Source organism: Pelodiscus sinensis, chromosome 16 (assembly GCF_052426305.1).
Source record: "Pelodiscus sinensis isolate ZL-2025 chromosome 16, ASM5242630v1, whole genome shotgun sequence".
Taxonomy (NCBI): Eukaryota; Metazoa; Chordata; order Testudines; family Trionychidae; genus Pelodiscus; species Pelodiscus sinensis.
This window is the reverse complement of record NC_143067.1, coordinates 1313645-1339228: the sequence shown is the minus strand read 5'-3', so window position 1 is coordinate 1339228 and position 25584 is coordinate 1313645. Positions and strand designations below refer to the sequence as shown.

The following is a 25584-nucleotide window of genomic DNA, read 5'->3' as shown; positions in this document are numbered from 1 at the left end:
CGGTGGCTCTAGGCTCTGTGCCGCTCCGGGGCAGGGTGGGGACCCCGGTGGCTCTAGGCTCTGTGCCGCTCTGGGGCAGGGTGGGGACCCCGGTGGCTCTAGGCTCTGTGCCGCTCCGGGGCAGGGTGGGGACCCCGGTGGCTCTAGGCACTGTGCCGCTCCGGGGCAGGGCGGGGACCCCGGTGGCTCTAGGCACTGTGCCGCTCCGGGGCAGGGTGGGGACCCCGGTGGCTCTAGGCACTGCGCCGCTCCGGGGCAGGGCGGGGGCCCCGGTGGCTCTAGGTTCTGCACCACTCCAGGGCAGGGCGGGGGCCCCGGTGGCTCTAGGCGCTGCGCCGGGCCGCAGGCTGCTCCGGGGCGTGCCCAAGTGCTGGCCCCAGACGCGGAGACGCGGTGCCCACCTGCGGACCTGCCCTCAGACATCTCCAGCATGCTGAGCAGTCGGCCGTCGCTCCTCCCGCCGCCCTGGGACAGAGAACAGCCATCACCGGAGCCCCGCCGCTCGGGGCCGTGGCCACAGGCGTCTGGTGAGCAGCGATGCCTTGGCGAGGGGAACGGCCCAACCCTGCCCCTCCCACTGGGCCCGCGTGGGGCTGTGGCCATTGGGTGTGGGGCAGAGCCCTGCCCAGCTCACACTGCAGCCCGCCAGCGATGCCCCTGCAGAGCCCAGCCCCCCGGCCTCACCTTGGCGCTGCGCAGCCTCCGGCGCCCCTGCACGTCCCTCGCCGCGCGCAGGCAGCTCTCCACGTGCCTCGGGTACTGCGCCAGCGGCACCACGGCCGTGCACAGGTAGCACTTCTCACGCCTGGCCCGGGGAGGGGAGACGCGTTAGCAGCCCCAGGCCACGCCCCGAGGCACAGCTGAGCCGCGCTGGCGCCCTGGCACTGCCCCGAGCCAGCCCGGTGCCCCGCGAGGTCAGGGCTGCTACGCGGCGCTGGGGGAGCAGAGCCACGGCCCGGGGCTGGGGGAGCTCGTGCGACAGCGCACAGGACGGACAGGTCTGCGCCAGCCGCCTGCCCTGCAGCTGGGCCCTGGCGGGGCGGCAGCCAAGGGGGGGCCTGGCGGGGCGGCAGCCAAGGGGGGGCCTGGCGGGGCGGCAGCCAAGGGGGGGCCTGGCGGGGGGGGGCCTGGCGGGGCGGCAGCCAAGGGGGGGCCTGGCGGGGGGGGGGCCTGGCGGGGCGGCAGCCAAGGGGGGGCCTGGCGGGGCGGCAGCCAAGGGGGGGCCTGGCGGGGGGGGGGGCCTGGCGGGGGGGCAGCCAAGGGGGGCCTGGCGGGGGGGGGCCTGGCGGGGCCTGGCGGGGGGGGGGGCCTGGCGGGGCGGCAGCCAAGGGGGGGCCTGGCGGGGCGGCAGCCAAGGGGGGCCTGGCGGGGGGGGGCCTGGCGGGGCGGCAGCCAAGGGGGGGCCTGGTGGGGCGGCAGCCAAGGGGGGGCCTGGCGGGGGGGGGGGCCTGGCGGGGGGGCAGCCAAGGGGGGCCTGGCGGGGGGGGGCCTGGCGGGGGGGGGGGCCTGGCGGGGCGGCAGCCAAGGGGGGGCCTGGCGGGGCGGCAGCCAAGGGGGGGCCTGGCGGGGGGGGGCCTGGCGGGGCGGCAGCCAAGGGGGGGCCTGGTGGGGCGGCAGCCAAGGGGGGGCCTGGCGGGGGGGGGGCCTGGCGGGGGGGCAGCCAAGGGGGGGCCTGGCGGGGGGGCAGCCAAGGGGGGGCCTGGCGGGGGGGCAGCCAAGGGGGGCCTGGCGGCGCTGGCTGCCCAGGAAATGTCTGAACAGAAGCCGGGTCCCTGTAATTAGCCTAATTCCATCAGCGTCGTTAGGCAGAGCCCCCCCGCCCCCCCAGCAGGGCTCCCCTGCGCCGCCCCCCAGGCCGGGCTGCAAAGCCCCTGACAATGTCAACGCCCGTTTAGCCATGTCTGCCAACCTTCCTGCCCCCCCCTTCCCACTGCCCCCCCTCCCCTCCCCTCCGGGCTCCCGCCCCCCCGTCCCTCCCGACCCCCCTCCCCTCCCCTCCGGGCTCCCGCCCCCCCCGTCCCTCCCGACCCCCCTCCCCTCCCCTCCCCGCAGGGCTCCCGCCCCTTCCGACCCCCCTCCCCTCCCCTCTGGGCTCCCGCCCCCCCGTCCCTCCCGACCCCCCTCCCCTCCCCTCTGGGCTCCCGCCCCCCGCCCCTCCCGACCCCCCTCCCCTCCCCGCAGGGCTCCCGCCCCTTCCGACCCCCCTCCCCTCCCCTCTGGGCTCCCGCCCCCCGCCCCTCCCGACCCCCCCCCCCTCCCCTCTGGGCTCCCGCCCCCCGCCCCTCCCGACCCCCCTCCCCTCCCCTCTGGGCTCCCGCCCCCCGCCCCTCCCGACCCCCCTCCCCTCCCCTCTGGGCTCCCGCTCCCCGCCCCTCCCGACCCCCCTCCCCTCCGGGCTCCCGCCCCCCGCCCCTCCCGACCCCCCTCCCCTCCCCTCCGGGCTCCCGCCCCCCGCCCCTCCCGACACCCCTCCCCTCCCCTCCGGGCTCCCGCCCCCCGCCCCTCCCGACACCCCTCCCCTCCCCTCCGGGCTCCTGCCCCCCACCCCTCCCAACTCCCCTCTCCTCCCCTCCCCTCCCTGCAGGGGTCCCGGCTCCCCACCCGGCCTGCGGGCAACACCAGCCAGTGGCCACAAGGAGCGAGCGGAGCGCCCAGAGGTGGGCACCGAGGCCGTGGCTTGTGGCGCCGACGCTGCAGGGGCCGTGCAGGGGAAGCGGCGGCAGAGAAGCCAGCATACCTACTTACTTGTCAGTGTCCACGGGCCCTCGGTCAGCCCGACTCCTGGTCTCTCTGGGGCGCCGAGCGAGCGCTGGGAGAGAACACGCAGTTACCCCGCGCCTGGGCAGCCCTCCCTGCCGGCAGCACCGGGCCCGTTCCAGCCCCCCGGCCCAGCCTGCCCCCCCCCCGGGGACGGGCCCTTTCCAGCCCTCCGGCCCAGCCTGGCCCCCCCCCCGGGGACGGGCCCTTTCCAGCCCTCCAGCCCAGCCTGGCCCCCCCCCCCCGGGGACGGGCCCTTTCCAGCCCTCCGGCCCAGCCTGCCCCCCCCCGGGGACGGGCCCTTTCCAGCCCCCCCCCCGGGGACGGGCCCTTTCCAGCCCTCCGGCCCAGCCTGGCGCCCTCAGGGACGGGCCCTTTCCAGCCCTCCGGCCTAGCCTGGCGCCCCCAGGGACGGGCCCTTTCCAGCCCTCCGGCCCAGCCTGGCGCCCCCGGGGACGGGCCCTTTCCAGCCCTCCGGCCCAGCCTGGCCCCCCCCCCCCCCGGGGACGGGCCCTTTCCAGCCCTCCGGCCCAGCCTGCCCCCCCCGGGGACGGTGAAGGGGGCACTGGGAGGCTGAGCAGTGGCCTTTTCCCTTCAGGGCACCATTTGCTGAAGTTCCATGACTTGGAGCAGGGGCCCAGCCGGGACGCGAGGCAGCTGGCCAGGGCCTGAGAGCACCAGCTGCTAGCCTGCTCCCCGTCCCCCTGAGCAAGGGCCAGGCACAGCCCGGGGAGACCCCCGGAGGAGTATTCCTGTCCAAGGAACTTCCCGTCCCTGGGTCAGACTCCGCATGCCTCAGTTTCCCCACGTGATGGGGGAGGGGTACTGTTAGTGCCGGGTGAGCTCAGCACTAGGTGCTGGCCGGCGCTCCAGACCAGCGAGCTGACGGCTGGAGCCAGGCACGGGCAGGGACACGCTGGCGGGAAGCGCCCCCTCCCCCCCAGGGAGGTTTGCATTCCCGGCCACAGAGCCGGGCTGCGGGGACAAAGTCCAGGGAGCGTTTTACAGCCCAGCTCCGGGAGCGGCCGCCTGTGTGCTCAGCGCCTGTGCGTCCTGGCACCGTGTCCCCATGGGGACGAGCGGCGCCTTTCCGCCCACAGCCCCAGGCCGGCTCCGGGCCCCCGGCAGAGGCCTGGCACCGTGTCCCCATGGGGACGAGCGGCGCCTTTCCGCCCACAGCCCCAGGCCGGCTCCGGGCCCCCGGCAGAGGCCTGGCACCGTGTCCCCATGGGGACGAGCGGCGCCCTTTCCGCCCACAGCCCCAGGCCGGCTCCGGGCCCCCGGCAGAGGCCTGGCACCCGAGTACAGGACAGCAACCAACTCCTCTGTCGGCCCCTCGGCGGGGAGGGGGGCCCGCAGCCAGCCACGGCCCGCCCCCCTGCTGAGCCCTCCGACGGGGTGGGGGGGGGAGAGCTGCTCTTCGCGGCGGGGAGGGGGGCCCACAGCCAGCCACGGCCCGCCCCCCTGCTGAGCCCTCCGACGGGGTGGGGGGGGGAGAGCTGCTCTTCGCGGCGGGGAGGGGGGCCCACAGCCAGCCACGGCCCGCCCCCCTGCTGAGCCCTCCGACGGGGTGGGGGGGGAGAGCTGCTCTTCGCAGGGGGGAGGGGGGCCCACAGCCAGCCACGGCCCGCCCCCCTGCTGAGCCCTCCGACGGGGTGGGGGGGAGAGCTGCTCTTCGCGGCGGGGAGGGGGGCCCACAGCCAGCCACGGCCTGCCCCCCTGCTGAGCCCTCCGACGGGGTGGGGGGGGAGAGCTGCTCTTCGCGGCGGGGAGGGGGGCCCACAGCCAGCCACGGCCCGCCCCCCTGCTGAGCCCTCCGACGGGGTGGGGGGGGGAGAGCTGCTCTTCGCGGCGGGGAGGGGGGCCCACAGCCAGCCACGGCCCGCCCCCCTGCTGAGCCCTCCGACGGGGTGGGGGGGGGAGAGCTGCTCTTCGCGGCGGGGAGGGGGGCCCACAGCCAGCCACGGCCCGCCCCCCTGCTGAGCCCTCCGACGGGGTGGGGGGGGAGAGCTGCTCTTCGCAGGGGGGAGGGGGGCCCACAGCCAGCCACGGCCCGCCCCCCTGCTGAGCCCTCCGACGGGGTGGGGGGGGAGAGCTGCTCTTCGCGGCGGGGAGGGGGGCCCACAGCCAGCCACGGCCTGCCCCCCTGCTGAGCCCTCCGACGGGGTGGGGGGGGGAGAGCTGCTCTTCGCAGGGGGGAGGGGGGCCCACAGCCAGCCACGGCCTGCCCCCCTGCTGAGCCCTCCGACGGGGTGGGGGGGGGGAGAGCTGCTCTTCGCAGGGGGGAGGGGGGCCCACAGCCAGCCACGGCCTGCCCCCCTGCTGAGCCCTCCGACGGGGTGGGGGGGGGAGAGCTGCTCTTCGCGGCGGGGAGGGGGGCCCACAGCCAGCCACGGCCTGCCCCCTGCTGAGCCCTCCGACGGGGTGGGGGGGAGAGCTGCTCTTCGCAGGGGGGAGGGGGGCCCACAGCCAGCCACGGCCTGCCCCCTGCTGAGCCCTCCGACGGGGTGGGGGGGGGGAGAGCTGCTCTTCGCGGCGGGGAGGGGGGCCCACAGCCAGCCACGGCCCGCCCCCCTGCTGAGCCCTCCGACGGGGTGGGGGGGGGAGAGCTGCTCTTCGCGGCGGGGAGGGGGGCCCACAGCCAGCCACGGCCCGCCCCCCTGCTGAGCCCTCCGACGGGGTGGGGGGGGGAGAGCTGCTCTTCGCAGGGGGGAGGGGGGCCCACAGCCAGCCACGGCCTGCCCCCTGCTGAGCCCTCCGACGGGGTGGGGGGGGGGGGAAGAGCTGCTCTTCGCAGGGGGGAGGGGGGCCCACAGCCAGCCACGGCCCGCCCCCCTGCTGAGCCCTCCGACGGGGTGGGGGGGGAGAGCTGCTCTTCGCAGGGGGGAGGGGGGCCCACAGCCAGCCACGGCCTGCCCCCTGCTGAGCCCTCCGACGGGGTGGGGGGGAGAGCTGCTCTTCGCAGGGGGGAGGGGGGCCCACAGCCAGCCACGGCCTGCCCCCTGCTGAGCCCTCCGACGGGGTGGGGGGGGGGAGAGCTGCTCTTCGCGGCGGGGAGGGGGGCCCACAGCCAGCCACGGCCCGCCCCCCTGCTGAGCCCTCCGACGGGGTGGGGGGGGAGAGCTGCTCTTCGCGGCGGGGAGGGGGGCCCACAGCCAGCCACGGCCCGCCCCCCTGCTGAGCCCTCCGACGGGGGGGGGGGAGAGCTGCTCTTCGCGGCGGGGAGGGGGGCCCACAGCCAGCCACGGCCCGCCCCCCTGCTGAGCCCTCCGACGGGGTGGGGGGGGGGGAGAGCTGCTCTTCACGGCGGGGAGGGGGGCCCACAGCCAGCCACGGCCCGCCCCCCTGCTGAGCCCTCCGACGGGGTGGGGGGGGGAGAGCTGCTCTTCGCAGGGGGGAGGGGGGCCCACAGCCAGCCACGGCCTGCCCCCTGCTGAGCCCTCCGACGGGGGGGGGGGAAGAGCTGCTCTTCGCAGGGGGGAGGGGGGCCCACAGCCAGCCACAGCCCGCCCGCCGAGCCGAGCCCTCCGACGGGGGCGGGGGAGCCGGGGCGGCTGGGGGCCGGCTCAGGCGCTGACCTGCACGTTCCAAGGGAGCGAGCCCGGCTGGGGCGCTGGGCCCCGAGGGCTGGGCCCCGAGGGCCGGGCCGGTGGCCTGCGAGCGCGGCCGGGCGGGAGAACCAGGCCCAGCCTCGCCGTGGGGCTGCCTCCCACTGGGCCGGCTGCACAGAGCACTGGACCCGTTTCCGAACCGAGCACCCGGGGCCTGCGAGGGTGGGAAGGGGCTTGTCCAGCGGCTCTTAGCTCCCGCTCAGGGCAGCAGGCAGGGGAAACGCTTCCCCATGCGGGCCGGCGGAGCTCCTGCGGAGCCCTTCCTGCTCCGTCTGGGCGCCTGGGCCCTGTGGGGCTGGCGCTTAGTGGTCGGGGCACGAGCAGAGAGCCCGTGGGGGTCAGGAATGGTCCTTACGCCAGCAGCGAGGAGCCCACTGCCAGCGTCCTGGCGCAAGGTCTGGGGCGCAGACAAACCTGTCTGGCCTGCGGCAGTGATTCCGAAGGAGAGCGGGGCGGAGTGTGAGGAGCAGGGCAGGGCGTGGGGCAGGGAGGGGAGGGGGCAGGGCATGTGGGGCAAGGAGGAGAGGGGGCAGGGCGGGGCGGGAGGAGCAGGGCAGGGTGTGGGGCAGAGAGGGGAGGGGGCAGGGCGGGGCGGGAGGAGCAGGGCAGGGTGTGGGGCAGGGAGGGAAGGGGGCAGGGCGGGGCGTGAGGAGCAGGGCAGGGCATGGGGCAGGGAGGGGAGGGGCAGGGAGGGGCGTGAGGCGCAGGGCAGGGAGGGAAGGGGGCAGGGTGGGGCGTGAGGAGCAGGGCAGGGCGTGGGGCAGGGAGGGGAGGGGGCAGGGTGGGGCGTGAGGAGCAGGGCGGGGCGTGAGGAGCAGGGCAGGGCGTGGGGCAGGGAGGGGAGGGGGCGGGGCATGTGGGGCAAGGAGGAGAGGGGGCAGGGCGGGGCGTGAGGAGCAGGGCAGGGCATGGGGTAGGGAGGGGAAGGGGCAGGGTGGGGCGTGAGGAGCAGGGCAGGGCGTGGGGCAGGGAGGGGAGGGGGCAGGGTGGGGCATGAGGAGCAGGGCAGGGCGTGGGGCAGGGAGGGGAGGGGGCAGGGTGGGGCGTGAGGAGCAGGGAGGGGAGGGGGCGGGGCATGTGGGGCAAGGAGGAGAGGGGGCAGGGCGGGGCGGGAGGAGCAGGGCAGGGTGTGGGGCAGGGAGGGGAGGGGGCAGGGCAGGGCGTGGGGCAGGGAGGGAAGGGGGCAGGGCGGGGCGGGAGGAGCAGGGCAGGGCGTGGGGCAGGGAGGGAAGGGGGCAGGGCGGGGCGGGAGGAGCAGGGCAGGGCGTGGGGCAGGGAGGGGAGGGGGCAGGGCAGGGCGTGGGGCAGGGAGGGGAGGGGGCAGGGCGGGGCGTGAGGAGCAGGGCATGAGGATCCGGCAGGGCGTGGGGGGTGGGGAGGAGGCGGGGCTCGGTGCACCGTGCCGCACACGCCCGGCCTGTGGAGCCGCAGGGGAAGGGCCCCTGGGGCGGGGAGGCCCCTAGCCGAGGGGCTGTCTCACGGGGGGGGGCCGGTGGGGCCTGGAGCGCTGCTCAGTTCCTGCCAAGCGCCATAGGGAGCGCGGGAATTTGGCCGAGCCCTGGGGTCGGCCCCCTCAGCAGCCTCAGCCAGAGCGGGAGACACTGGGGTGCTGAATGGGGACACTCACCCCACACGTGGCTGCTGGGGAAGGAAGGGGAAATCTCACAGGCACTCGCACGGACACACACGCACTCGCACGCCCACGCACGCCCTCGCACGCACTCGCACGCCCACGCACGCACACGCACGCCCACGCACGCACTCGCACGCACTCGCACGCCCACGCACGCACTCGCACGCCCACGCACGCACTCGCACGCCCACGCACGCACTCGCACAGACACACACGCACTCGCACGCCCACGCACGCACACACACACGCAGGCCCCCAGCCCAAGCCCACACGTTGGCAGACCTGGGACAGCACCGTCTGCTCCCTGTGCGGCGTGGCCGTCGCAGTACATGGCGTGCAGCTCAATCTCGGCGGCTGGAAACCCTCGCTCACACAGCGGGCACGAGACGGCGCCACCGGGCACCGTGCCCCCGGCTTCCTCCTCTCCAGCAGCCTGGGGAGGGGAGGAGACTCAGCCCGACACTCCGCGCGCCCTGCCACCCCTGGCCCGGCCCCCAGGGATCCCTGCACGCGCCCCCAGTGCTCAGGCCACAGGCAGCGTCCCTGGGCAGCCGGGCCGGGAGCCCTGCGCTACCGCTACGCAAAGCTCCCGGGGCCAGGGCTGCCGGGAAGCAGCCACAGGCCTGGCTGAAGCAAGAGTCCAGCCCCCGCTGCGGCTCCCAAGGCCCCAGCCCCGTCTGACGGGAGGTGCCCTACTCCCAGTGCCGAGCGTGGAGCACGGCCGGGACCTCCTGTCTCCAGCCCGGGGAACCTGCGCAGGGACAGAGGCAACGGGGATAACCCCCGCTCTCCGGCACGTTGGGCCTCCCCGGAGCATCTCCTGTGCAGCCCGGGCGGGGGCCTGGCAGCGCTTCGGCCACCCTCGCCAGATGCACACAGCCGTGCCGAGACGCAGCAGGCGCTGCTCCTTCCCAGGGCCGCCTGAAATGTGACCGCAGCCATCGCGCCCTTCACAGCAGCCGGGTGTCCAGACACCACTCAGCCCATCTGCCAGGTGAACACAGGCCTCCCAGACACTGCCAGCCGGCGCCTCCGCCAGGGAGCACTTGGAGCCCTAGGCTGAGCAGAACACAGGCCTCCCAGACACTGCCAGCTGGCGCCTCCGCCAGGGAGCACTTGGAGCCCTAGGCTGAGCAGAACACAGGCCTCCCAGACACTGCCAGCTGGCGCCTCCACCAGGGAGCACTTGGAGCCCTAGGCTGAGCAGAACACAGGCCTCCCAGACACTGCCAGCTGGCGCCTCCGCCAGGGAGCACTTGGAGCCCTAGGCTGAGCAGAACACAGGCGTCCCAGACACTGCCAGCCGGCGCCTCCGCCAGGGAGCACTTGGAGCCCTAGGCTGAGCAGAACACAGGCCTCCCAGACACTGCCAGCCGGCGCCTCCGCTAGGGAGCACTTGGAGCCCTAGGCTGAGCAGAACACAGGCCTCCCAGACACTGCCAGCCGGCGCCTCCGCCAGGGAGCTCTTGGAGCCCTAGGCTGAGCAGAACACAGGCCTCCCAGACACTGCCAGCTGGCGCCTCCGCAAGGCAGCACTTGGAGCCCTAGGCTGAGCAGAACACAGGCCTCCCAGACACTGCCAGCTGGTGCCTCCGCAAGGGAGCACTTGGAGCCCTAGGCTGAGCAGAACACAGGCCTCCCAGACACTGCCAGCTGGCGCCTCCGCCAGGGAGCACTTGGAGCCCTAGGCTGAGCAGAACACAGGCCTCCCAGACACTGCCAGCTGGCGCCTCCGCCAGGGAGCACTTGGAGCCCTAGGCTGAGCAGAGCCAAGGGACATGCACTTCTGCCTCTGCACTAGCCGGCTGAAAGCTCAACGCCTCCCGTGCGCATGGGGATCCCCGGCCCTGCGCCCCCGAGCAAGAGGAGACTCCGCCCCAGTAGAACAGAGGGTGCCTTGCCTCTCTGGAGAACAGCCCAGTGTGGGGAGATGGGGGTATCAGGAGTCAGAGGCTGGCAGCCGCAGCCCCCTGGGGTGGGGCCCCTGGACTCCTCCGCTCCATGTTTGCCCAGCCAAACTGAGTCTTCTCCAAACCAGCCCCTCCCTTTGATCAAACTCCTTCCCCCTTGGGGGTGAGAACCGGTGGGGTCACTGTCTGTAAGACCTGAAGGTCCTCAGGTGCCCCCTGCTGGGCCGTGCTTACAGACGCAGGCCAGTAGGGGTCGCCCACAGCCCAAGCACTACATCACACGTGGCCAGCCACGGCCAGTCAATGCTGCAGCAACCTCTCCCCGGGGGGCGGCCACGACGGGCAAAAGGCCACGAGGAGCGGCGGGGTGGCTCGGAGCCCTGCCACTGAGGTGTCAGTGACGCCCCCAGGAGGCCCACAGACCTCGTTTCTCACATGCTGGAGCAGCACTTGGAGCCCCTTGGGTCTGGCTCTGTCCGTGACGACCCAAGGGGGCACGGCTCAGAGCCAGACAGGACCCATGGCAACGCAGGGGGGCAGACGGCACGTGGGGCCCGATAAGGTCTGGCCCTGGATTCATTTCCCCCACAAGCTCTCTGCTCCACTCTCCTCTGGGCTCCACCCCCCACATGCACCCCAAGCGCTCTGGAGACAGCCAGGGCAGCACACTCGTGCGAGGCCCAGCCTGCCCAGCGCACGAGGGAGACAACCAGGGCAGCACACTTGTGCAAGGCCCAGCCCGCCAAGGGCACGCAGGGGAAAGCCAGGGCAGCACACTCATGTGAGGCCCAGCTTGCCCAGCGCACGAGGGGGACAGCCAGGGAAGCACACTCATGCAAGGCCCAGCCCGCCCAGCACACGCAGGGGAAAGCCAGGGCAGCACACTCGTGCGAGGCCCAGCCTGCCCAGCGCACGAGGGGGACAGCCAGGGAAGCACACTCATGCAAGGCCCAGCCCGCCCAGCACACGCAGGGGAAAGCCAGGGCAGCACACTCGTGCGAGGCCCAGCCTGCCCAGCGCACGAGGGGGACAGCCAGGGAAGCACACTCATGCAAGGCCCAGCCCGCCCAGCGCACGCAGGGGAAAGCCAGGGCAGCACACTCGTGCGAGGCCCAGTCTGCCCAGTGCACGCTGGGGACAACCAGGGCAGCACACTCATGCGAGGCCCAGCCCGCCCAGCACACGAGGGGGACAACCAGGTCAGCACACTCGTACAAGGCCCAGCCTGCCCAGCGCACGAGGGGGACAGCCAGGGCAGCACACTTGTGGGAGGCCCAGCCTGCCCAGCGCACGAGGGGGACAGCCAGGTCAGCACACTTGTGGGAGGCCCAGCCTGCCCAGCACACGAGGGGGACAACCAGGTCAGCACACTCGTACAAGGCCCAGCCCGCCCAGCGCACGAGGGGGACAGCCAGGTCAGCACACTCATACAAGGCCCAGCCTGCCCAGTGCATGCGGGGGACAGCCAGGGCAGCACACTTGTGGGAGGCCCAGCCCGCCCAGTGCACGAGGGGGACAGCCAGGGCAGCACAATCGTGCAAGGCCCGGCCCGCCCAGCGCACGAGGGGGCCAGCCAGGGCAGCACACTCGTGCAAGGCCCAGCCCGCCCAGCGCACGAGGGGGCCAGCCAGGGCAGCACACTTGTGGGAGGCCCAGCCTGCCCAGCGCACGAGGGGGCCAGCCAGGGCAGCACACTCGTGCGAGGCCCGGCCCGCCCAGCGCACGAGGGGGCCAGCCAGGGCAGCACACTCGTGCGAGGCCTGGCCCGCCCAGCGCACGAGGGGGCCAGCCAGGGCAGCACACTCGTGCGAGGCCCGGCCCGCCCAGCGCACGCCAGGCAGAGCAGGGGTGTCAGGAAGCACGCGTGCAGTCGGCAGAACTCCCATCGACTACGCAACACGTCAAGAGGGTGGGGAGTGCCGGGAGGCCCCCGCTGTGGCGCCGCAGTTGAAAGGCACTAAGAGCCAGGCGGGCAGAGCCAGGGGCAGGTCCCGGACCAGCACGAGCCAGGCTTGCTCGGCCAGCAGCCCCGTCCACAGGGTCCCAGTGGGGAGCTGCTCCGGCAGCAGCCCCTGCTCGTGCCCAGCCCCAGCTGCCACAGACCGCGGAGCAGCCTCTGCCCGCAGTGAGCCTGGGCCCGCCGTGGACAGAGGCTGCTCCGCGGCAGCCCCCCGCCCCCCGCGACGGGCAGCACTGCAGGGGGCCAGCTCCTGAGCCCGCGCCCCCAGCGACGGCTCCTGCCAGAGGCAGCGGGGGGCAAGCAGTCACTCCCGACTCGCTTACGGCCTGCCCCAGGCCCCCCGCCGGGCCTGCCGGAGCTCCGGGTTTCCCTGCGCCGCTGCAGCAGGCTCCCACGGGGCTCCCGGCTGTGCCTCGGGGAATCGGGGAGGGGCATCAGGGCCCCGTGTTTCCTGGCGGACCGTGAGACTTTCCACAGCCTGGCGCCAGGGAGGGCGATGGGAGAACAGAGCTGCCCGTGCACCCCGGAGCCCCTCGGCCCCTCTCACCTGCGGAGGGGCATCTCCTCGCTCTGGCTCGATGGCTGCAGCGGGACTCGGCTGGGTCTCTGGAACAGAAGTGCAGGGTCAGCGCGGCCCCCTCGGGCAGAGGCCCCGCACAGGGTGCAAGGGAGGAGCGCGACGGGCACCCAGGCAGCTGGGGCGTGGGCTGGTATGGAGCAGGCTCAGCCCTGGCCACAGGCCCCGTCCTCTCCCGGCTCTGATCCGCACCCCAGGAAGCCCCGGCGGCCCTGCAGGCTGCTCTCCGCTGCCCAGGGCGGTGCCGGCCGGGCGCCCGGCGCAGGACCAGCGAGCCCAGCCGGTTCTGCAGAGCTGCAACGACGGGGAACCAGAGCCCGCCCCGGGCCCGCGGAGGCCTTCCCAGTCGCCAGCCTGCTCCGTGCTGCAGACGAAGCCGTGGTGGGCATGGAGAGCCGTGGCCTCTGCAGAGCAGCCCCACCACTGGCTGGGCAGCCGCTTCCGCTGGGGCCGCTCCAAGCACGTGGACAGGTCCCAGCAGGTCCCTCAGGCAGGCCCCCTCCCTTCCATGCCCCCAAACGTGGCTCCAAGTGGCTGGCTGCGGGGACCACGTGCTTCCTGCCACGTGGATTTCACGCGCTTCCTGCACCACGAACACGGTTCGGGCAGCCCCCATTGGCTGGTTTCCAGCCAATGGGAGCTGCGAGATTGTGCTGGCGGCGGGGCAGCACACTAACCCTCCCCCCAGCTCACAGTGCTCAGAAAAGCACGTGGCTCCTGCTGCCAGCTGCCTTGAGCAGCGTGCGGGGGCGGGGCAGGCAGGGATCGCGCCCCAGGCGTGGGCTGGGTCAGGCCCACGGGCTGCCTTTGCCCGTCCCACCTTAACGCGCCTGAAGACTTAGCAGGCCCCTTCTGGACGGTCGCGCCCCAGGGCCAAAGCTGCCCGGTGAAATGAGCGTTTCCACGCCTGCGACACCGACACGCAGCCCAGGCGGGGCCTCGGCCGGACGCCAGCTCAGGGGCCTCCCCTCGGCTGCAGCACGGCCCGGCTCTGACCCGGGGGCACAGCGCACAGCTCAGAGCCCTCAGCCAGTCCATCCGGGGGGTGGAGCAAAACACACACACACAGACACACACCCCCCCCCCAATACACACACACACCCCCAATACAAACACACACACACACACACCCCCAATACAAACACACACACACACACAAACACACACACACAGACACCCCAATACAAACACACACACACACACACACAGACACACACACACCCCAATACAAACACACACACACACACACACCCCCAATACAAACACACACACACACACCCACACACACAGACACACACCCCCCCAATACAAACACACACACACACACACACACACACCAATACAAACACACACACACACACACACACACACAAAGACACACCAATACAAACACACACACCCACACACAAAGACACACCAATACAAACACACACCCACACACACCCCCCGACACACCAATACAAACACCCACCCCCACACACCCCCACACACAAAGACACACCAATACAAACACCCACACACCCACACAGACACACCAATACAAACACCCACCCACAGACACCCACACACAAAGACACACCAATATAAACACACACCCACAGACACCCACACAAAGACACACCAATATAAACACACACCCACAGACACCCACACAAAGACACACCAATACAAACACACACCCACAGACACCCACACAGAGACACACCAATACAAACACACACCCACAGACACCCACACAGAGACACACAGCCACGTCTCCCAGGACCTGGCCTCAGACACCCTCCATATTTCCAGGCAAAAGAACAGCCTGGAATCGAAAACCCAGAACGTGCCCGTTTCCGGCCTCCCCCCCCACGCCAGTGGCCCTGCCAAGAGGCATCTGGCAAAGCTGGGGGCAGGTCCGCTAGCGGGTCACCCCGCAGGTGTTCAAACCCGCATTGAATTCCTGGAATAATTCCCACCCGATCAGGCAACTAGCCCATAATTCCCTGGGCCCTCCTCGCTCCCCTTGGCCATTGTCTGCCCTCTCCCACCCCCGAGCGGCCAGAGACTCGCTGCCAGCGGGCCCCCGGGACCGTTTCGCGGGTGGGAGCCCTGCTTTCAGTGGGGCAGCCCCAGCCCCCCAGAGTGCGAACACCCAGCAGGGGAGAAAGCGACTACAACCAGAGAAGGCTGGGCCCCTAGGGAGCCCAAGGGGGCTGCGTCCCTCCCGGGCACAGCTCGGGGCGCTCCACGGGCTCTTACCGGGGCACACGGTGATCTCCTCCGCGGCAGGGCTCCCCGTGCCGATGTCCGGGCTCCTCTTACTGCCCAGCGGGGTCAAGGCAGAAATGCTACAAAACACACCCCCGTCAGACGGCCCGGCGAGCTCAGGCAGACTCCGGCTCTGCGGCTGACGGCGCGGAGCCAGGATCGGGGCGGGACAGCGAGCCACGCGGGGGAGAATGAGGACCGGCTGAGAGGTGTCTGATCCGTTCTGCTCTCAGCACGGGCGGTTCTGCAGGGCAAGGCGCCGCACCGAGATCAAGGGACTCGCTGACACAGAGGAGCAACGTCGGCCCAAGAACCAAGAACACGCCTTGTCGGCAGGAATTCCCCGCCGGGCAAAGCCCAGAATCGTTAACCCTGTCTGGGGGGAGGAAAGAGCCTACCACGTCCCTGCCTTGGCGCCGAGGCACAGAGTCCCCTCCCAGTGCCACGGGCTGCCCCCCGCCCGCCACGTCCTGCCTTGGCGCCGAGGCACAGAGTCCCCTCCCAGTGCCACGGGCTGCCCCCCGCCCGCCACGTCCTGCCTTGGCGCCGAGGCACAGAGTCCCCTCCCAGTGCCACGGGCTGCCCCCCGCCCGCCACGTCCTGCCTTGGCGCCGAGGCACAGAGTCCCCTCCCAGTGCCACGGGCTGCCCCCCGCCCGCCACGTCCCTGCCTTGGCACCGAGTCCCCTCCCAGTGCCACGGGCTGCCCCCCGCCCGCCACGTCCCTGCCTTGGCACCGAGGCACAGAGTCCCCTCCCAGTGCCACGGGCTGCCCCCCGCCCGCCACGTCCCTGCCTTGGCACCGAGTCCCCTCCCAGTGCCACGGGCTGCCCCCCGCCCGCCACGTCCCTGCCTTGGCACCGAGGCACAGAGTCCCCTCCCAGTGCCACGGGCTGCCCCCTGCCTGCCACGTCCCTGCCTTAGAGCGCTCCTGGCCCACTCTCGGCGCTGCCCCCAGCTGGCTGCCCACCCCAGCCCTGCAGCCCGAATGGCCCCCTGCTCACCTCTGGGTGATCTGCATCGGCTCCCCATCTTCAGCCAAGTCCTCTGCACAGAGCCCCTGGGAGGCCTGAAAGGAACGGGAGGCCCTCAGTCGGGGGAGCGCTGCGCAGGCGGCACAGGCCCGGCGCCGGCCGGGGGAGGGGCTTTGCACGCAGGGCTCCAGTCCGTACGCACGGAAAGGCGGCCGGGCCTGCCCGTGGTGAGTTGCCATGACAACGTGGGAAGCCGTGTGGAGCGGACACGGGAGGCACCGCCAGCAGAAAGCCCGGGCTGTGGGGCTCTGCCGATCGGCGGGCAGCGCGTCCCAGCGGGCAGGGGTCAGGAGGCGCCCGCTCTCCGTCCTGCGGCTCCGTGCTCTGGCTCTCCCAGGGCGGTTCTCAGGCTTCTCCCCCAGGAATCCCAGCCTGCTCTTTGCTGGAGGCCCCTTGGGGTTCGGAGACGCGTCCGCCGGCCTCGCCCTGAGTTCCTGAGGGCGTCCCCCCTGCTCCGCCCTCAGAGGCTGCCGCTCCCAGAACTCACGCGCTCTCCAGCCCCGCAGCGCCCCCGGCACACAGGACCTGAGCTTCTAGCGCAGGAGACGAGGGGAAAACAAGCTTGGGCCACAACCCCCTCCGGCCGGCGTCCAGCAGAGCCCGCGTCCCGCTCTGCCGTCACCCTCAGGGCTTGTTCGGGGCCTCTGCCTGCAGCCCAGCACACCAGCAGGAAGGCGCCGGGTGGCCTTCGCCAGACACACACGACCCCCAGGCCAGACAGAACCCGCACACCGCAGCCTTCTGCCGCCCGGGCCAGAGCACAGACAGCCGGCCCGAGAAGGCCCGCGAGCGAGCCGTGCGCTGAGCCGGGAGCAAGGCAGCGTGAAAACCAGGGGCTGGAAAAGGTCGACGACCCGCCGACAAGCAGCAATAAGCCGCTAAGCACATCCCCTGGGCGCGGGCTGCATCCCGGCAGCACGGACAGAGCCGCCGTCAGCCCTCCAGCGGCGCCCCGGAAGGGGACACCACCGCCCCCCGCCCCCCTTGGCAGAGCCCCTCATGCCGCAGAGCCCGGTGGGACGGCGGGAGCAGCCCGGGAGCGGCCCACTCGAGGCTCTGCCCAAGGGAGGGCACCCGAGGGAAAGGAAAGGCCGGAGCACACGCAAGGGGAGGGCGGGGTGACGTGGGGGGGCCTGTCTGCTCTGTGCCCGGGCCCCCTGCGCTGAGGTGCGATTCCCACGTGGGCATCGGCCCAGACACCCAGGCCCAGCCTGAGCAGGTAACAAGGCTCTTCCCAGGGGGGAGACAAAGGGAGGGGGGCGGAGACGGTGCCTGGCTGGGGGCAGGGGCAGTTGCTGGCTGGGAACCATGGAGGAAACAGCCTAAGCTGAGGGCCTAGGGGGCGATGGACACCCCATCCCAGGGGGCTGAGGCTGCCTGGCCCTGACTCCTGTAGCCACACACACCTGTGCTGGGCTGTACCCGGAGCAGCAATAAACCCCCCTGTTCTACCGGCTGGTGGGGTCTGTTCTGGCTGCCCGGGGGTGCAGGACCGGGGGACCCCGACTCGCCGTCACACGGGGTGCGCCAGGGGGCTGGCAGCACGTGTCCGCCGGATGCGTGTGCCAGCTGGCGAGGCCGAGGCCCCACGTACGCCGCGGGCTGCCCGAAGGCTCCTGTCCGGCTCCTTTGCACAGGGTGGCGCAGGGCCGGCGCCATGAAGGGAGCCGCAGGGCACACACCTTAGAAACGAGGCGCTGACCCGGCCCCTCAGCAGAATTCAAGGGCCCCTCACCTGGCAATAGCTGGTGGTCGGCTCGTCCTCGGACATGGAGCTCTTTTCCGCTTCCAAGGGCTGCCCTGGAGTCTGCTCCGGCTCCCTGGCGCGGGTGGGGAGAAGCCAGGCTGCCCCCTCCGGCTCCCTCCGGCCTGCTGAGTCTCCCTCGGCCGTGCCGCTGGGCACCCCATTCGCCCCCTCCGGCTCCCTCTGCTCCGGGGCAGGCGGGCAGGGCACCACGGGGTCGCCAAACTCCTTCTTGTGCAGGAGCCGGCGCTGCGCCCGCTTCAGGCTCTTCTGGTACACCTCCAGCTGGCACAGGATGACCTGCGTGTACTGGTTGGGGTCCACCCCCTTGGGGCAGAAGGGAACGCCCCAGTAATAGTGCACCGTGTCCCTCGCCTCCTGCCCCTCCCCGGGCCCAGTGCGGGGGGCACCCCTGGGGCTGCCCGCCCCGCAGCACGTCCTTGGAAGGGCCCCCGGCTCTACGGCCCTGCTCTGCCGCAGCGCAGCCGGGCTGCAAGCAGCACTGCCGGGCCCAGCCAGCAGCCGCGAGGCTTTCGGGGAGCCGCATGGCGCGGGAAAGAGTCTGCGCGGCGTCAGCTGCCAAGCGCTCGGGGCGACCCGGGCAAGGGAGGGGCTCAGGGGGAGGGGCTCCTCCTCCGCAGGGCTGGGCAGCGTCTCTCGGGAACTGCTCCTCGCCAGGGGGGGAGCCCTCCCCTCGCCCGTCCCTGGAGAGACCCTCACGCCGCACAGCAGGGAGCTTTCCACCACCTCCTGGCTCAGCCGCGTCAGCACCACCAGCGGGCTCTTGGCCAGGCCCGCCGGCGAGCCCCAGCAGGGGGCGCTGCTCTCCGAGGGCGGGCAGTCGGGGCAAGGCGGCACGGCTCCCTGGGGCTCGTCCCCGCCTGGCTCGGCCGGGGGGCTCTGCAGGCCGGGGGGCTCTGACGACGGGCGGCTCTGAAAAACACCAGTCACTTGCCGAGAGGGCTGCCCGCTGCCGCCAGCCGCAAGCCCCGGACAGGGGGCGCGGGGACTGCCGTCCCCCCGAGTGCAGCCTGCAGCCCCCGCCGGCACCGCACAGCGCCAGCAGCGCCCCCCCGCCCCGCACAGCGCCCCCCCGCACCGCACAGCGCCAGCAGCGCCCCCCCGCCCCGCACAGCGCCCCCCCGCCACCTGCCCGCGCCCCCCCCCCCGCCCCGCACAGCGCCAGCAGCGCCCCCCCGCCCCGCACAGCGCCCCCCTGCACCGCACAGCGCCCCCCCGCCACCTGCCCGCGCCCCCCCGCACCGCACAGCGCCCCCCTGCACCGCACAGCGCCAGCAGCGCCCCCCGCCCAGCGCCCCCCCTGCACCGCACAGCGCCCCCCCGCCACCTGCCCGCGCCCCCCCGCACCGCACAGCGCCCCCCTGCACCGCACAGCGCCCCCCCGCCACCTGCCCGCGCCCCCCCGCACCGCACAGCGCCCCCCCGCACCGCACAGCGCCCCCCCGCCGCCTGCCCGCGCCCCCCCGCACCGCACAGCGCCAGCAGCGCCCCCCCGCCACCTGCCCGCCCCCCCCGTTGGCACCGCCCCCCTCCCTCCTGCCAGCCCACACACACAGCCCTGCCAAGGCTCCTGTCCTGGCCGAAGCCGGCGGGGAAGCCGCGGGTCGCTGCGCTCTGCGACGGGCGCACTCACATTCAGGCTCGCGGCGATGGCCTTCCTCACGAGCTCCTCTTCCTCCTCCTCCTGGCAGTTCGCCTGCCTGGCCTCCTGCTCGCTCATCCTCAGAGCCAAGGCGAACTGCTCGTCCTCACTCATCCCTGCGGAGCGGAGAGCGGTCAGCCCGCAGCCCGCGCCGGGGCCGTCCTCTCAGGCAGGGCTACTCCGCTTTGGGAGCCCGGGGCCACGGGGACACCCACAGCACACGCCCAGGGTGGGTGCAGGGACGTGCAAATATCTGCCAAGAGCGGCTTTCCCACAATGCCCCAGCGCTCCCGGCCCCTCCTCCCTGGGGGCTCCACGCCGGCCCCCCGGACCCGTCTGCTCGGGTCTGTCAGCGCTCACCCCGCCGGGGAGGCCGTGCCGCTGTGGAGCGTGTGCCCAGGGGAGCGTGTGCCCAGGACCCCCCCCCCCACGGCCACGTGCCCAGGCTCGCGTGAACCCAACCCCCCGCGGCCACACGTCCAGGCCCCGCGTGAACCCAGCCCCCCGCGGCCACGTGTCCAGGCCCACGTTCACAGGATCCCCCCTGCAGCCGCACGTCCAGCCCCACGTGAACCCAACCCCCCGCGGCCGCGTGTTGAGTAGCCCTGTGTGACGGGGAGAAAAGCCCCCGCCAGTGGGTCGGAGCCGTGACCGAGCAGCGCAGCAGGACAGCCCCGCCCCCACGGTGACATGGCGTATGCCCGACGCCCCAGGCCACGTCCCGGCCTGCCCGACGCCCCAGGCCACGTCCCGGCCTGCCCGACGCCCCAGGCCACGCCCCGGCCTGCCCGATGCCCCAGGCCCCACGTCCCGGCCCGGCCTGCCCGACGCCCCAGGCCACGCCCCGGCCTGCCCGACGCCCCAGGCCACGCCCCGGCCTGCCCGACCCCGGCCCGCCCGACGCCCCAGGCCCCAGGCCACGCCCCGGCCTGCCCGACGCCCCAGGCCACGCCCCGGCCTGCCCGACGCCCCAGGCCACGCCCCGGCCTGCCCGACGCCCCAGGCCCCACGCCCCGGCCTGCCCGACGCCCCAGGCCCCACGCCCCGGCCTGCCCGACGCCCCAGGCCCCACGCCCCGGCCTGCCCGACGCCCCAGGCCCCACGCCCCGGCCTGCCCGACGCCCCAGGCCACGCCCCGGCCTGCCCGACGCCCCAGGCCACGCCCCGGCCTGCCCGACGCCCCAGGCCACGCCCCGGCCTGCCCGACGCCCCAGGCCACGCCCCGGCCTGCCCGACGCCCCAGGCCCCACGCCACGTCCCGGCCTGCCCGACGCCCAAGTCCAGTGGCAGGACTCCGTCCCAGGAGCCGGAGGGAAAGGAACCATGGCCTTGCACACGCCAGCCAAGGCCTGGGACAGGCCGCCCCCGGGCCAAGGGACGGCCAAATGCCCTGCTGCCAGCTCCACGCCCCAGTGGAACAGCTAGGCACAAAGCCCCTGATGCAGGACTCCCAATCCAGCAGATGGTGGCTGGAGAGCGGTTCAGCGCATGGAGCCCACTCACTACGCAGGCGGGAGCTCCCTGAGCCAGCCCGTCGTTCGGCCACTCCAGTGCACCCCTCCGGCCTCCTCGGCCACTCCCCTCGTTCCCTTCTCCCCAGAGTGCTGACACGGCACGCGCCTGGCCTCCCCTGCAGTGCCAACGTGAGGCTGCTGCTCCCGGTGCCCATGCGGAGGTGGCACGAAGGCGCCGTGGGGCCCTGCCCGCCCAAGTCCCAGGCTGCCCGACTCCTGCGCTCGGTTCCCCACCTTCGCAGGGGCTGGGTGAGACAGGCTGCTCACACGTGCGGAGGGGGCACCAGCGTGTGCGCTCACCCCGGGGCACTCGGGAGGGTGACATTCAGCACTGGGCAGGGGCTGCCCCACATGCTGCCAGCAGCCCGGCTCTTGCCCTCCGCCCAGCCCACGGGAGACCTACGTGCAAGCTGTCCTTTAGCGGCAAACTTCGCTCTGCCCAGCTGCGGCTTGGTTCTCTTCTTCTGGAGCCCGCTCTCGTCCTGCGCCTCCTGTGGCAAAGGGGACACGCGCCATGGCACAAGAGACCTGCCCCGGGCGCGGAGCCGAGCGAGACTCGGGTCAAACCCCGGCACTGCCAGGGCCCTGCAGAGCGCCTAGCGCTGTCCTGGCGGCTCCAGGGGCCCCGAGAGACGGGGCTCCCACCTGGCATGCGGGGAAACGGGCTCAGACCCGCCCGGAGCAGCCCCAAGCCCAGGGGCGAGCGTAGAGCAGCGCTCCCCCCGCGCCGACACTGCAGGGAGCGCCAGCGTACCCTGGGGCCGCCCGCACGTTCCTCGTCCCTTCCTCCAAGGGCCCTGGGCGCGAAGAGGTCGGGACCTGGCCTAGTCTGCCCCGGGTGCCAGTCGGCCTCCCCCCGCAGGAGCCACGCAGCCGGCGAGAGCCCTGTGCCACTCCAAGCCCCCGGCTCAAGGGGCCGACACCACTCACCTGTGCTCCATGGAAAGGCAAGCGAAAGCGGCCGGCCTGGCTGAAACCAGTGCTCTGCGCAGGCTGCCCGGGGAGAGGATGGCCCCGGCCCCTCTCCGTGGGCGCTGCAGGGGGCATGTGCCCTGGCTGGGGCCGGTCCCGTTCTGTCTGCCCAGCAGGCTGGGCACCTCCCCCCGGCTCCCTGGCCCAGGGACCAGTGGCAGTGATCCCGAATGAAGAGGGGAGGGGGGCTCAGGGCTGAGGCAGTGCTGGACGGGGCATGGGGCGCCCCTCAGCCAGCCCTGTCCGCCTGCCTGGCGACTCTTCTGCGGGGTCTGAGGAGACGCAAGCCCATTCTGAGCACATCCCGCTGGCCCGGCCAGCCAAGCCCCTTCCCAAGACCGGACAGCTGTGGCAGCCTAGCTCCTCCCACTCCGCGCAGCTCTCCCAAAGACAGGGCATGCTCAAGGATGCAGCCAGCACTGCCCGGGGCCAAGTGCCTCCGGCCTCCCTGGGGGCCTGGCCGGGGGGTCATGCAGGCGGCCACTGGCATTCCCTGGCCAGCCCAGCGCCACAGGGCTCCATGCGGGGGCTTGTCCCAGGCGCTAACATCTGCCCCAAGTGCTGTCCCAAAGCCAGAACTCGGTGCCTCCCCGAGATTCTCTCTAGTGGGATCAGAGTAACGTCCCCTCCGCAGCCTGCCCAAGGACCAGCAGTTACATCTTCCAGGCCCAGCCCCTCCCGCAGCTCTGCCCAGGCCGACTAAGAACATCAGAGCGGCCAGACAGGGTCACACCAAAGGCCCATCCAGCCCAGCGTCCTGTCTGCCCAGTGGCCAGGGCCAGGTGCCCCAGAGGGAGGGAACCCAACAGGGAATGATCCAGCCATCTCTCCCCTGCCATCCATCTCCACCCTCTGACTAACGGAGACCAGGGACCCCCTTCCTACCCAGCCTGGCTAGTAGCCATTGATGGACCTACCCTCCAGGAATCGATCTAGCTCTTTTTTGAACCCTGTTCTAGTCCCAGCCTTCACAGACTCCTCTGGCGAGGAGTTCCACAGGTTGACTGTACACTGTGTGAAGAAGAACGTCCTTTTATTTGTTTTAAACCTGCTACCCATTAACTTCATTTGGTGACCCCCTAGTTCTTATATTATAGAATCACAGAATCATAGGACTGGAAGGGACCTCAAGAGGTCATCGAGTCCAGCCTCCCGCCCTCAAGGCAGGACCAAGCTCCGTCTACACCATCCCTGACAGATGTCTGTCTAACCTGTTCTTAAATATCTCCAGAGAGGGAGATTCCACCACCTCCCTTGGCAATTTATTCCAATATTTGACCACCCTGACAGTTAGGAATTTTTTCCTAATGTCCAATCTAAACCTCCCCTGCTGCACTTTAAGCCCATTACTCCTTGTCCTGTCCTCAGAAACCAAGAGGAACAAATTTTCTCCTTCCTCCTTGTGACACCCTTTTAGATATTTGAAAACCGCTATCATGTCCCCCCTTAATCTTCTTTTTTCCAAACTAAACAAGCCCAGTTCATGAAGCCTGGCTTCATAGGTCATGTTCTCTAGACCTTTAATCATTCTTGTCGCTCTTCTCTGTACCCTTTCCAATTTCTCCACATCTTTCTTGAAATGTGGCGCCCAGAACTGGACACAGTACTCCAGCTGAGGCCTAACTAGTGCAGAGTAGAGCGGCAGAATGACTTCACGAGTTTTGCTTACAACACACCTGTTGATACAACCTAGAATCATATTTGCTTTTTTTGCAACAGCATCACACTGTTGACTCATATTCAACTTGTGGTCCACTATGACCCCTAGATCCCTTTCCGCCATGCTCCTTCCTAGACAGTCGCTTCCCATCTTGTATGTATGGAACTGATTGTTCCTTCCTAAGTGGAGCACTTTGCATTTCTCTTTATTAAACCTCATCCTGTTTACCTCTGACCATTTCTCTAACTTGCTAAGGTCATTTTGAATTATGTCCCTCTCCTCCAAAGAAGTCGCAACCCCACCCAGTTTGGTATCATCTGCAAACTTAATAAGCGTACTCTCTATCCCAATATCTACATCATTGATGAAGATATTGAACAGTACGGGTCCCAAAACAGACCCTTGCGGAACTCCACTTGCTATCCCTTTCCAGCAGGATTTAGAACCGTAAATAAATGGGAACAAGTAAATAACTTTTCCTTATTCACTTTCTCCACACCTCTCATGATTGTATAGACCTGTCATATCCCCCCTCAGTCTCCTCTTTTCTAAGCTGAAAAGTCCAAGTCTTTTTAATCTCTCTTCATATGGGACCTGTTCCAAACTGCTCAGCATTGTTGTTGCCCTTTTCTGAGCTTTTTCTAATGAGAAAATATCTTTTTTGAGATGAGGAGACCACATCTGTACACAGTATTCCAGATGTGGGCGTTCCATGGATTTATATAAGGGCAATAAGATATTCTCCGTCTTATTCTCTACCCCTTTTTTAATGATCCTAACATCCTGTTTGCTTTTTTGACCGCCGCTGCGCACTGCGTGGACGTCTTCAGAGAACTGTCCACGATGACTCCAAGATCTCTTTCCTGATTAGTTGCAGCTAAATTAGCCTCCATCATATTGTGTGTCTAGTTGGGGTTATTTCTCCCGATGTGCGTTACTTTACACTTATCCACATTACATTTCATTTGCCATTTTGTTGCCCAGTCACTCAGTTTGGCGAGATCTTTTTGAAGCTCTGCACAGTCTGCTTTGGTCTTAGCTACCCTGAGCAGTTTAGTGTCGTCTGCAAACTTTGCCACCTCCCTGCTTACCCCTTTCTCCAGATCATTTATGAATAAGTTGAACAGGATTGGTCCCAGGACTGACCCTTGGGGGACTCCACTAGTTACCCCTCTCCAATCTGAAAATTTACCATTTATTCCTACCCTTTGTTTCCTGCCTTTTAACCAGCCCTCAGTCCATGAAAGGCTCTTCCCACTTATCCCATAACAACTTAATTCACATAAAAGCCTTTAGGGAGGGACCTTGTCAAAGGCTTTCTGGAAATCTAAGCACCTACATCCACTGGATCCCCCTTGTCCGCATGTTTGTTGACCCCTTCAAAGAACTCTAATAGATTAGTAAGACAGGATTTCCCTTTACAGAAACCATGTTGACTTTTACCCAACATATTCTGTTCTTCTATGTGTCTGACAATTTTATTCTTTACTATTGTTTCAACTCATTTGCCCGGTACTGACGTTAGCCTGACCGGTCTGTAATTGCCAGGATCGCCTCTAGAGCCCTTTTCAAATACTGCTGTTACATTAGCTGTCTGCCAGTCATTGGGAACAGAAGCTGCTTTAAAGGGTAAGTTACAAACTGCAGCTAACAGCTCAGCAATTTCCCATGTGAGTTCTTCCTGGACTCTCGGGTGAATGCATCCGGTCCCGGAGACTTGTTACTGTTAGTTTATCCATTTGTTCCAAACCCTCCTCTAATGACACCTCAATCCAGGACAATTCCTCACACTGGTCACCTCCAAAGAACAGCTCCGGGTTGGGACCCTCCCCAGCACCGTCAGCCATGAGGGCTGAAGCAAGAACTCATTTCGCTTCTCCGCAATGACTCGGGGCGCTCCTCAGCACCTCGATCGTCTGGGGCCCACTGGCTGCTCAGCACTCTCCTCTCGCGTGCCCTGCAATGGCTGGGAACAGGCCGTGCAGCGCTGGGACGGGCCCTGGCAGCTCCACAAGGCCACACACAATCTGCCCTTCTCTTAGCGCGCGAGACGTGCGCCCCCTGCTGGAGCTCAGGGAAAGCTCTTCTTTTACCAGCCCACGCCTCCTTTAAAGCACACCCCATACGCTCTGCCAGCGCTGTATCTACGGAGGGGAGGGGGGCTGAGCTCTGCTGGAACTGTACCTACGGGGGGGGGGGGGGGCCGCGTGCTCGGCCGGCGCTGTACCTACGGGGGGGGGGCCGCGTGCTCGGCCGGCGCCGTACCTACGGGGGGGGGGGCCGCGTGCTCGGCCGGC

At 70.0% G+C, this 25584-nt stretch overlaps 1 protein-coding gene across 6 annotated transcripts in view; it reads right to left on the bottom strand.

The window, feature by feature from the left end:
* The window catches only part of UIMC1 (ubiquitin interaction motif containing 1), a 39658-nt gene that overhangs the window by 2193 nt on the left and 11881 nt on the right, over positions 1-25584 (bottom strand). For 2 of the 6 annotated variants that reach the window (XM_089769423.1, XM_089769425.1), the window contains 10 exons: positions 21059-21146; positions 19133-19257; positions 17470-18411; positions 15705-15769; positions 14693-14781; positions 12419-12477; positions 8284-8434; positions 2746-2809; positions 685-805; positions 402-465 (listed from right to left, as the gene is read on the bottom strand). In XM_089769423.1, the coding sequence (XP_089625549.1) occupies positions 402-465; positions 685-805; positions 2746-2809; positions 8284-8434; positions 12419-12477; positions 14693-14781; positions 15705-15769; positions 17470-18411; positions 19133-19257; positions 21059-21146 (1768 nt within the window). Of the gene's footprint in view, positions 1-401; positions 466-684; positions 806-2737; positions 2810-8283; positions 8435-12418; positions 12478-14692; positions 14782-15704; positions 15770-17469; positions 18412-19132; positions 19258-21058; positions 21147-25584 lie in introns of those variants that run through there. The other 4 variants (XR_016346924.1, XM_089769424.1, XM_089769426.1 and 1 more) reach the window with 4 other exon arrangements.